General features: G+C 35.6%; 1 protein-coding gene across 1 annotated transcript in view; it reads right to left on the bottom strand.

The window, feature by feature from the left end:
* Positions 1-12,219, bottom strand: part of PCSK5 (proprotein convertase subtilisin/kexin type 5) — a 257,932-nt gene that overhangs the window by 20,846 nt on the left and 224,867 nt on the right. The window contains exons 25-27 of the mRNA XM_052776735.1: positions 6,151-6,193; positions 5,175-5,317; positions 3,135-3,335 (exon numbers count right to left, since the gene is read on the bottom strand). Of these exons, the coding sequence (XP_052632695.1) occupies positions 3,135-3,335; positions 5,175-5,317; positions 6,151-6,193 (387 nt within the window). The remainder of the gene's footprint in view (positions 1-3,134; positions 3,336-5,174; positions 5,318-6,150; positions 6,194-12,219) is intronic.

The following is a 12,219-nucleotide window of genomic DNA, read 5'->3' as shown; positions in this document are numbered from 1 at the left end:
CCCTCAGAAATGCTTAAGAAGATCTGGAGAGGGACTATTGTTCCAGGCCTAGGGAGTTTTTCTGTACAGGTATGCCAGCCAGCATCCTCACTGACAGTAAGTTTCAAGGAGCACAGATAGGTTTTCATTTTGTCCATTCTTGTACCGATCCTACAGCACTGTTGAACAAAGCAATAAAAGACAGTGGTTGCTTCTCCTAAATTTTATTGGTTTTCAGAAAGCTTGTGACAATGAGGAAAATAATTGTAACAGATAGTGAAACTGTGTTTCTTTTTCTTTTTTTATTTTTCTTTAAAAATTATCCACATATTTTGAAACATTATCAGGGTGTAAAATGTACTGCAGTCTCTAACTAGGAACTACCTTATTGGTGTGATGTACCGCTAGAGTTAAATGTGGTTTTGTCCTGCTTGAATCCTTTTTTTTTTGTAAAGGATCTTCAGCATTGAATGAGAATTTCAAATATAGATGGCACAGCTGGAAATCTGGACTCAGCTGATATTTGCCTCTTGAATGCATCCTCAAAAGAAATGAGTGAAAGAGTGATATTCTAGCCAAAAAGTCAACCATTTAGATTTTGTTGTTAATTAGCAAATGAAAATGACTGTTATGAGAACTAGTTGATCCTACAGTATCTGAGCAAGAAACCTCACAAACTGTTGATAAATGTAGTTATTCAGGGCGTAACTTCAGTAAAGACACTGACAACTTCATTAATATTTTGACCTGAAGGTTACTACCATTTGGAAGCCACCTGGTGAGAAAAGGCTCAAGATATCATGAAGTTCAACATCACTTTCTCAGCAGTTACATGGCACAGCTGCTGCCACAGTGTGGGAATCCTAGCAAGTCTATCCAAGAGAAGGTGAGGAGCCTCCAGCCAGGTTCCCTGGGCTCCCATCACCAGCTGCAGCAGGAATTCTGTGACTTTGGAGCAGTCATTAATGTTCAAGCCATTACAGCTCTGAGATGTATCTTACAGTTTGAAATGCTCCTAAGTAAGATGTATTTTAACTACTGAAAGGAAGGAGAAATAGTATGCAAGATGGAGAGAAAGAGGTTTCACAGCACAGCAATGCTAATATATACAGAACTGCATCACCTGCCTGCTCAAAAAAAAAAAAAATATTGATAATGAGTCACCTTATTTGACAGCATGAGAAAAAGATAACCAATAGGTAGACCAAACTACAGATGTGCTTCTTCCATGGCATTGATGTAGAGTCTTAAATTGAAAAAATACTCATATGGATGAAACACAAGGAAATGCATGGAGGAGACCAACTTCCTATTAGTACTTCTCCTTTTCAGGTCTCTCCAATCTTTTTCTGAGGTGAAGAAATGTTATTTCTTTTGATACAACATTTCTCCGTAGATAGGCAATGAATAGAAATGGTCAATATTTTTTCTGAAAATATTTGTTAGTATATTTTAATTTTTAATGCAAGGTCATACAGATCTAAGGATCGTCATTTTTGATGGGTTTGAATCAAATAAAGACATAGGAATCAGAAGAAAATTTGTATTTGATAGAAAAATAAAGCTGGAAGGGACCTTAAGTAATCTAGTCTCTTGCTCCACTCAATAAACGTCCCTGTCAGATGCTTTTCCTGTGGTCTTAAAGGCCACTAGTGATGGAAATCCCCAAATCTCCTCAAAGATTCTACTATTACTCCATTATTCCTCTTGAAAATCCTCTTTTTTCCAATGCCAAATCTAAAACTCCTTTTCTGCATTTTAACTCCTATTTACCGCTCTTGACAGAGACCCGATCTATTCCATTCTTCTTTGTGATTGTGTTCCTCTTAGCTTTCTCATTTTGTCCCAAGCCCCTCATTTATCTCAACATTTTATTGTAAATAATTTTTTTCCCTAGATTTCTGGTAATCCTCACTGTTTCCTCTCTAATCCGTCCACTTATTTCCTTAAACACTGTGCCTAAAACTGAACGTATTATTCCAGCTGATGCTTTACAACTATAAAGAGAGTGAAAGGATTACATGACACTGACTTTTCTCTTTGTTTACAGTGATCAGCAAAGCAGCTATTGAAACTCTAGAGGAAATTTTACTCTTTGTTGGAGGGTATGGTGTACATACAATTAAAAAGTGCCACTTGCAATCCTAACTATTGAGATTCCATGTGCTGCACAAGTTTCACTTGAAAAGAATGAATATTCATAGCAAATGAGTTTTAATTTGTGTGATGGGTACTAAATTCACCATTAGCACTGCCTCATTTGGTAACATAACCTATTCAATTATACTTTATATAACTGACATAATGGGAAAGATAAATATTCTACTATGCACTTTTCATTTAATACTTTCTTAAGAAATTTTTGATAGTACTGGGATGCATTTGAAGATGCTTGTGAAGGAAAATAATTTAAAAAATTAATACAAATCATTCCTTTCAACAGCTTTAAATTTTAAAGGCATTTTCCTTCCAAATGCTTTTCTTTTTTTTTTTGGAACAGAGAATTGTTTTTCCGATGCTATATATGAGGGCACCAATAAAGAATTGACTATTTTGTGAAGATTGTGGAAATGGCCAAGGTAGGACAAGAACTCCAGAATGTAGTTCTACAGCCTGTGTTTGGTCCCTTAGATGGTAGCGAATGCCTACACTGGGGGAAGAAGGGAAAAGAAGAGAGCTTGCTTTTAAACACACACGCAGAGATGCATATTTGATTATCTTCTCTTTCCTCCAACTTACATTCACTTCTCTGTAGGGAATCAATAGCCACAAAGCCGGTCTAAAACATAGCCTATAAGGCTCCCCAGTACTTTAGATAAGGAACTCCTAGTACCTTAATCCATTATCTATCTTTTTCATATTTTTATCTTTTCATCTTTTATTTTTTAACTTTTTATCTATCCAGATAAGATAACTCCCAGATAAGGAACACCTAAGTTGTATTAAAATGTCATGCTATTTGCAGGAAGTTGAATTTCACTCTGTGAAACCAGTATTTTTGTTCAGTGTATTTTTGTTCAGTATATTTTTAAAATGACAAGAAGTTTGATGAAAGTGCAGTTTCACTCAAGCTGCAAGATCTCGATATCCTCTTCCTAAAATCTTCAGTAGTCTTCAAAGAAACAGAAAAGATTAAGGGACCTGTTGCAACTTACCACTCCAGAACTTCCCATTGGGTGGAGAATTTCTTGGATTCAGACACTGCCCACGAAATAGCTGGAAACTGTTTTTGCACCCAGTACAGTTCTGATAGCTGTACCCAACACACGTTGCACAGCTCTTGTGACAAGGTTCGCATTCTCTAGAGATGTCATCAGTGAAGAAGCCATCTCCACACTCAGTCACACATGTGCCATCTGCAACAGAAACAGAGCCTGACATCATGGTGTCTACTGACCCCTGTCAATCCTGACAAGGAGGTACCTCAGCTATAGCATCTCTCTGTCTCCAGCAAGAAATGGTTTGAGAAAAAAAAGAGTATATAAGAACCCATGATACCTTTTGTAGCTATATAAAGTCTAATTTTTTAGCATAAAACCTAAATTCTGCTCAGCTGCTTATGCAGACTTCATGAACTTCAAACCAATCTGCACTTAAATTTATATCTAGGTGGGTTTTCATCCATATCCTAAATCCTGGCACATACAAATCTTATGGAAGTCCAAATCTGGGTAAAAATTTTATGGCTGAATCCCAATGATTATACTGGCCCATTATAAAATTTAAGTTCAAAACTCCCTAAGATTGTTAGATATATAAAAATTTTGAGGATTGGCTGAATCTCTAGTTTCTGGTGAATATAGAGCTAAACTCAGGTAAATCTGATTCAGTTTAAGTGTTGGCATACTGCAGCAAAAGCCCTAGAAGTTGTTACACTGATAGCTTTTTGAGCTTCCTCCAATTTCAATTAAAAAAAAAAGTAGACCACCAGCTCACCTCAGGTTGTGACCACAGAGTTTTCCATGAGTATGATGCTTTTGTACTCCACTACCAGGCACCTTCAGCAGGCAATGCACAAGAATACCATAACCTCAGGATTTTCTGTGATTCGTATTTGACACCATGTCTGAACTGGACCTGCCTGATTTATGGCTTCATAATAAAGCTAAGAGATTCCTAATTTTGTGTAAATCTGATGTGGAATTTAGTGAGTTTAACTGAGCTTGTTTCAGAGCGTTTAAGACTTGTTAGTTTATGTGGACTTGAAAGTCAAAGTAAAACTAGACTTGCAAATAGTATGGAAACAATTTCATGTTTTTCTGTGAGTTAAACCCCCCCTCCTTTCACAAAGTCTGAATCAAATACAATATTTTTTATATTTTCCCAAAAGAGTGGAAATGCATTGAAAACAAAACTTAAAAAAAAAGAAGTACGAATATGTAGTTGTCCTGATTTCTGCTGTACTGGAGTTATTTTTTTTCTAGTAGCTGGTATAGTGTTACATTTTGGATTTAGGATGAGAATAATGTTGATAACACACTGATGTTTTCGGTTGTTGCTAAGTAGCATTTGTACTAAGTCAAGGATTTTTCAGCTTCTCATGCCCAGCCAGCAAGAAGGCTGGAGGGGCACAAGAAGTTGGGAGGGGACACAGCCAGGGCAGCTGGCCCAAACTGGCCAAAGGGGTATTCCATACCGTGTGATATCATGCTCAGTATATAAACTGGGGGGAGTTGGCCAGCAGGGAGGATCACTGTTTGGGAACTGACTGGGCATCAGTTGGTGAGTGGTGAGCAATTGCATTGTCCATCACTTGTTTTGTATATTGCAATTCTTTTATTATTATTATTGCAATTTTATTATTATTATTATCATTATTATTTTCTTCCTTTCTTTTCTATTAAACTGTCTTTTATCTCAAACCGCAACTTTTACTTTTTTTTCCAATTTTTCCCCCATCCCACTGGGTTGGGGGAGAGTGAGCGAGCAGCTGTGTGGTGCTTTATTGCTGGCTGGGGTTAAACCACAACTGTAGTCAAATATATGAGCCCTTTGAACCAAATGGCATCATTGGCTAACATAACCACCTTACCTTAATGCCAAAGACCTGATTCTGCAAAGTGCTAACTCACCTCAGCCTCCACTGTCTGCCATAGAAGAGATTAATGAATTTGAGAAGCTGGGTCCAGACTCCTTCTCTACAGAAAAAGTCTGAAATACTTTTGTATTTATGCCATACTTGGTACTTTGCTTACCTGAGAGATAAAAGCCTTCCTTACATGAGTCACACTTGTCCTTGTCACAGCTATCACAGTTGCTAGGACACTCTCTACACTGCAGAGAACTTTCATCTCTGTAAGTATTTTCTGGGCAGTATTTAAAGCAATGCTGCTTATACCTGTAATATAAAGTAGAACATCATTAGTAAGTTTCTTTTGAGGTCATTGAGTTTGTTTTCTGTATGTTTCTATGTATGGTAATGGTAAAGCTCTATTCTCATCCTAATGAACAGAAATGATTCCTCTAATGAAGGATTCAAAGTGTATTTGTGGTAATGTTACTTATTCAACTGGCAAATATTAACAAGTCATGTTTTCTAATCTCAGGGTTCTTAAGTAAAACTAATTTGATTTTCTTTTTAAATGTAGGCACAAAAATGAATGCATGCTTAATTAGAAATTACTATATTGTGTTTGTAAAGAGCTGTTTGCTTGTAAAAATATATAATCCAATGCCAAAGATTGAATAGCCTTTTTATCAACATTTTCTTTTTGTCACGGTAATTTTTACAGAGATCTCTTAATTGTTCTTCTTTTCCCTCTGTTTAAGTTAAACTTTCAATTAATCTATGTATTTTTTCCTTTGCTTAACCTCCTTACATTTTTAAGTGTTTCTGCTGAACTGCAAATACCAGAACTGGATGCAATATACTAAGAGCATACTAGCTGCAAATCCAGAGGTACCGTTTAACTTTTAGACCCTTTCTGTTTCAAATTCCTCTCTTCACATATGCAAAGTTCACATCAGTCCATAAGTTTTAAAAGGCCTTGGTAGTGAGCGATTGGCTAGTTTTTCAGCACTTCCTGAGCCTTTTTTCTGAAGTTACTGCTCTGAGATAGGCAGTACTTAAAAGGAATGGAATAACGTATACAGCACAGCTCTATGTAGTGAAGCACACAATTTTGCTTTAGAAAAATGTATGGTGTTGAAAAGCTATACAGCTATACTTACATATAATAGTCCTGAATGCATGTTATACACATTCTTGGCTCACCTGAAATTAAAAATGTGAAACTATGTAAATAATATTCAGAGTTAAAACCAGAATGCTAAAAAGAATTGTTGCTACACCATTTTTTATATTAATATTTCTTACATTAAAATCACTACAGCCATAACTAGAACATTATTATCTCTGAATCTCTGTTTACATTTTTTGGAGATAAACTATTCCACAGTCAGGTCCTGGCCTGTATTTTCGCAGTGACTTGTTACTTTGGAGTCCTCAGCATAAGGTACCTAGAAGGTGCTGAGTGCTTAGGAAGTGCTGGTCTGAAAAGCAGAACCTTCCCAGGAGCTTAGGTTAGGCAAAATGAACTCTTAAAGGGAGACTCTAAGTTAGCCAAATCCATAGTTTCACCCTATTTCTTTATTTTTTGCAGAGATAAGTTAAAAATATTTGGCACCTATAAAAGCAAACTTTTCAAAAACATGTAAGTAATCAGTTTAATCTTAAAAATCCTGAGCTAGACCAACACCTTTCTATATGGGGGGTGGTGGGTGGGTGGGGGCTTTTGGGTAAACTTTCTCATGAGAAAATTAATTTTTGCATTCAAAAATGTTGTTGCATGAACAGAAAAAATTCAAAACAAAAAACTTAAAACTGTTACAATGATGAGTATGGCTTTATGCTCACACGAAGAGAAGAATATTTTCTGTAACCTCCCATTATCTTCTATTAGCTTTCTATTTCTTTCACCCTACTCAAATATCCCAAAGGGAGCAGAATGGAAGGAAACAGAACAACCTGGGCAAATGTATTTATAAACTGTTCTACTATGAAATACCTATAAATTATTTTTGATATTAATAGAACTCATAAGGCAAAATTTTCACTGAGTCTGTTTGAACTGTGTCTACAATAAATCACACTTTACACATGCAAACTTGTTAGGCAACATGCACTTGGCTTTGCAAGTAGTTCTAGCAATTTATTTATGAGGTGTAAAGTTTTACTCAGAAATGCTGCAGATCTGTGAAAATATTCTCTTTACTGTTTAGAGCACAAACAGAAACAGCAATCACCTGATCTAGTATTATTTCTATTAGATTTTATGTTGACAGGAAATACTCTTAAAATATGAAAATATTTTCTCTGATGTCTTCCTTTACTTCCAGATAAAAGACATGTGGTTTGTCCAGGGCTTCTTTTTGAATGATTTCTGAAACTCTAATATTGTTTCTGAATAAGGACACTTCCTGAGATTTTTTCCCCCCCAAATAATTTGTGTGGTTTTTTTAACTTACAGTGTTTATACAGCATTGTTAGGAGCCAAGTTGATGTGATGATAAATAAGTGTCCTTATACCTTTTGAAAATTATTTTAGTATTGGCACATACAGTTCTTATGCTTCATTAATTCAAAGAATAGAGTACACATCAAAGAGACATTGTTAAAATTGCTGGGGTTGCTTGCAGCTTTAGTAACGAACTCTCCAAGTACTTTCTGGCTTTTATGAAGAAAGGACTCTTTCCCCTCTTGCCTGTGGGAGGTTCTGATGACATTTTTCTTTCCTAACTGCCCTCTCAGTTCTGCCTGTATGGATGACTATCTATATAGCTCAATTTGAGACAGATCTCAGCAGTAATTGCAAACAAACACACAATGTCTGGTTGTCCTCTGGAAAGAGATTAGAAAAATTAAGTATTAAGTAAAGACCATGTATTTTGAGTTGGTTTAGGATCTAAGAGAAAGTATCTAGGAACAAATGGGTAGAAATAGTTTGTTTAGATTGTGGATTGGAAAACATATTGTGGAGAGAGCGAAAAAATGTATCACAAATAGGACTTGCATTCTGCTGCTTACACAAAGTTTAGACAGAAGTGGTAATAGTAAATACCTTGTTTGAAGGCCACAAATTTCATATGAATAGCTGGTTTGCTGTATTTCACTTGGGAATGCACTGAGTCTTTCTTCAAACCTAAGATTTTGGAGGTGGGGGAGAATTTCTTGACAATTTTGCAAAATCAAAACATGCAGTCATTGGGCTAGTGTGGCTGAAGTTAATTTGCCAATTTGTCTACTATACTATGTTATTTATCAACCCTTACTGAACCATTGTTCTTTCTCGTAAAGACATATCCACTAAATAGAAGCTCTACTACCTTCTCTACTTAGTCATAGTTTCTGAATTTAAACTGTTGAGGAATAATGAACATACTTTAGAAAGGAATGCAAAGAGGGCAACTGTCTGATAGCAGGCAGAGAGAAAACTATGGAACTATTCCTGCAATAGCGAATTTGATATTTAACACATGCTATGTTTCCAAAATCTTGGAAATGAATTATAAGAGTTAACTAAGTCTAGGGAATTTTGTGGATATATATGTGCAGTTCTTCAACAGTGGCTCCTTTAAAATCTGCCACAATCAGTTCTTGGACTAGCAGTAACAAACATCCTATATTCACTGAGACCTTAACTTGCCTATAAAATAATGAGATCTCTATGGCATAAAGTGTGTTGGTTGGTATGTCATGCTCCAAAAGACTTCTTGTCATGAGAACTGCTAATATTTTATCTATATTTTACAGTTTCCATTTGCATTGTTTTCCACTATTTGAGCCTAAGCTACTGTTTTGAAGACAGAAACAAAAGTGATCTTGATAGCAATGGAAACAACATTCAACCAATTTTAAAATATAAAGCCTCAGACACAAACAAGTCCTCTGTGACTTTCTCTTCAACAAGTAAAGATCATCTAGAGTTAATAGAAAAAGTAATTTGGTTTCTTTCCTTGTCTGTAATAAACTGATACTCCTGTTCCCTCCTCCCCCCCCCCCCGCCCCCCTTCTCAAGTACAATACATTTGGAGTGCAGCTATGTTATAACACAGAATAGGTACGTGCAATGATTAAATATTGGCCAAGCGCCAAACATTCATGCATTCTGTTGGAACTCTCCAATTTGAAATGAATTAGTGTTTTTTTCTACTCTGGGAGGGAAGTATGGGCATTAGTGTTGCAAGCATAGCATTGTTGTGCTGGAAGGGTATTTTTGATCAAATATGTAGAGGAACACTGTAAGTGATTTTTTTGGTAGTATTACTTACTGTAGAGATTTAATGAAACAGTTATTACATAAATTCATCTGTATTAAAAATGCGCTCCAGAGCATTTTGGAAATCCTTGTCACTGTTTCACTATGTTTGAATGTTCATGGTATTTAGACAGATCCTAATTCTGGAAACTTTACATGGCTAGCCCACTGTACTTTTGAGTAGCACTTACTCACAGTATCCCGTCTAATTAGACCCAGATCTTGCAATGACTTGTATGCATGCTTGACTTCTTTATCTACAGTGTACAATAAAGCTGGGAGTTGAAGTTAAGTGCAAGGGTACATTTTGCAGGATCTGTATTTAGACTAACTTTTATTTTAGCTTCCTGTTTTGTTTATGAACTTTTTTAAAAATTAAATTTTTGAACTACTTATTGGCTAAGCTGCGAGCCTAGAATGTGCTGAATACACTCAACTTCTTTTGCATTCAGGAGAAGTTCAGGATATTCACTGCCTGTGACTTAATGCCTGGTTTACCTTTCTTTTCCAGTTGAATTAAATACAATGACTAAAAATGATTTTATATTACATTGCAGTTTTTCTTTAAGGGCCAGCCTGCAGTAGTTGTTTAATTTCAACAGTTACTGCTAGATTTTATTTGCCTTTTACATTCCCCTGAACAATAATTTACCATAATCTAAAAAAAAGTACTATAAATTGTAATATATCACCAACAAGAGTAATTATATATTTTAACTACCTTAGATGGCTTTTTTCTTTAGTTTTTATGTCATCTCAATTAAAATAACTGAAATGTGTGATCCAAATATAATAAGATTTTTGACTAGACATGGGCCCAACTGAAACCTCAGCTGTCAGTAAGCCTTAAAAATGAAGATTTCTGTTGTGGAATCAAGGGCTCTGGTTTGGATCTTCCAGTTTGTGTAAGAAGGTATTTGTTTGCCTGTGTTTTTTCTGTTGGATTTTCATTTATTTTCCTTTTTCTTTTTCTTTCTTTTTTTTGTGCGTGCATGTGTGTTTTGTCAGTAAATCAGCTTCATCTTCTTTCTTCTGATTTCTGACATTATAATTTATTTTGACAAGTCATATTGCCATGAAGTGGGACAAAGAAGAGATTGTGAATTCTAACCAGGGAAAGAGCTAGATTCTGCTGTCAGTTAGATTTATGGGGGGAAAAAAATGGCATCAGTATTTGCTTTGGCCAAAAACTATAACTTTGGTTTAGCCAAGATATTTAATGAATTAAAATTATATATATTTTTAAGGCATAAAAGAAAAAAATACTTTGAATAGACTTAATCTGTTCCAAAAATATAATTTTACTAAAATTACCACTATTTAGTTTTTGTTTTTATGTTTTTGTTTTTGTTTTAAATTAAAGCTACCTTTAATTAGGATGAAAATGAGACAAATAAAACCAAAAAATGTTTTGAGTGTTATTCTTGCTGTAAAGCTGCCTAACTTAAAAAATTCACACAGCTCTAATCTCAATTACCTTACTTTAAAAGAGGAATAATGTCAATTGCTGTTATTGTATTTCATTGACAAAATAAAGGGAATGAGGCATATTTTCCTGTTCAAATAAGGATTTTAATATGTTGTAGTTAGAAGTAGAAATGAAGTGCAGATAAGATGAACTGAAACAAAGATTAACATTATAATATGCATTACCTGAAATAGTTCCATTGTTTGTATGACTGAGGTGAAATATTGATAAATACATAAATACTTGTATGTATGTTGATAAATGCGTCAAATTTTGGGACAGATTTCACTGAGGGAAAGTTATGAGATCAGGAAACTTTAAGGAATAGAAAATTTTAAAAACTGACTTAAAAATTAAATATTGGGTCAGAATGCTCTAGTCTCTCACCAGACATAGTTGACCAGTGCTGTAGTGAGATTTACACAGCACGTGAAGCTCCAAAATGTGATATCAACCAGAGAAGTTATTGCTTACAGGGCTACAAAGAACTAGTGGTTCATTCTTACTCCTAGTAAAATAAAAGGTAGGAGTACTTCAACAGAAATGAAATCAGGACATCAGCAGTACTATCTAACAACTAAGAAAGGGCATTCAGTTTATTTGTCTTAGATTTTATTCTATCACTGGGATGTTATGTTATATTTTGTTCTTACTCTACTGGCCATTGTTTTTACCTACTAAAATCTCAGTGTGATGATTTCAAGAAGCATGAAAGATGCATATTACTAAAACTGAACTTTGTGTGTTGAGGTGCATTTTCTGAACACACTTATTATGCTGAGATGGCCCCTTATGTTTGAATAGTTTCTTACTACACAGGTAGTTCCTCTGAGTGAACAGCATTACCCAAAGAGTGCTCTCTTACAAGCAAGAATGCAGACTGTGGGCCAGAGGTCCTAAGTTTACACCACAGACATCAGTGCAGGTTTTACCACTAATTTGAACAGCTGGATTCTGCTGGTCCTCCATTAACAAAACATATTTATGCAGGAAGGACTCACATGGGAAACATCTTCTCTATATGGGGAGAATCCAAGATTTGCACTGCTACAGTCAATAAGTGGTTTCATAATACAATTGCTTATTTGAAAGATCAAGACCTTGAGCTTTAGGCTGATATAAACCCAAAGAACTGAAACAAGTACATATTGCGGTAGAGTTGCTTGACAAGAAGAGAAGAGAAGAGAATAGTTCCAGTTAGAAGGGACCTGCAATGATCATCTAGTCCAACTGCTTGACCAGTTCAGGACTGCCCAAAGGTTAAAGCATGTTATTGAGGGCATTGTCCAAATGCCTTTTAAACCCTGACAGGCATGGGGCATTGGCCACCTCTCTAGGAAGCCTGTTCCAGTGTTTGAGCACCCTCTTGGTAAAGAAATGCTTCCTAATGTCCAGTCTGAACCTCCCCTGGTGCAGCTTTGAACCATTCCCATGTGTCTTATCACTGGATCCCAGGGAGAAGAGATCAGCACCTCCCTCTCCACGTCCCCTCCTGAGGAAGCTGTAGAGAGCAAT

The sequence above is a fragment of the Harpia harpyja genome, chromosome Z (assembly GCF_026419915.1).
Source record: "Harpia harpyja isolate bHarHar1 chromosome Z, bHarHar1 primary haplotype, whole genome shotgun sequence".
In the NCBI taxonomy this organism is placed as follows: Eukaryota; Metazoa; Chordata; class Aves; order Accipitriformes; family Accipitridae; genus Harpia; species Harpia harpyja.
The sequence above is the reverse complement of the archived record's forward strand: the minus strand, read 5'-3'. Positions and strand labels throughout refer to the sequence as shown.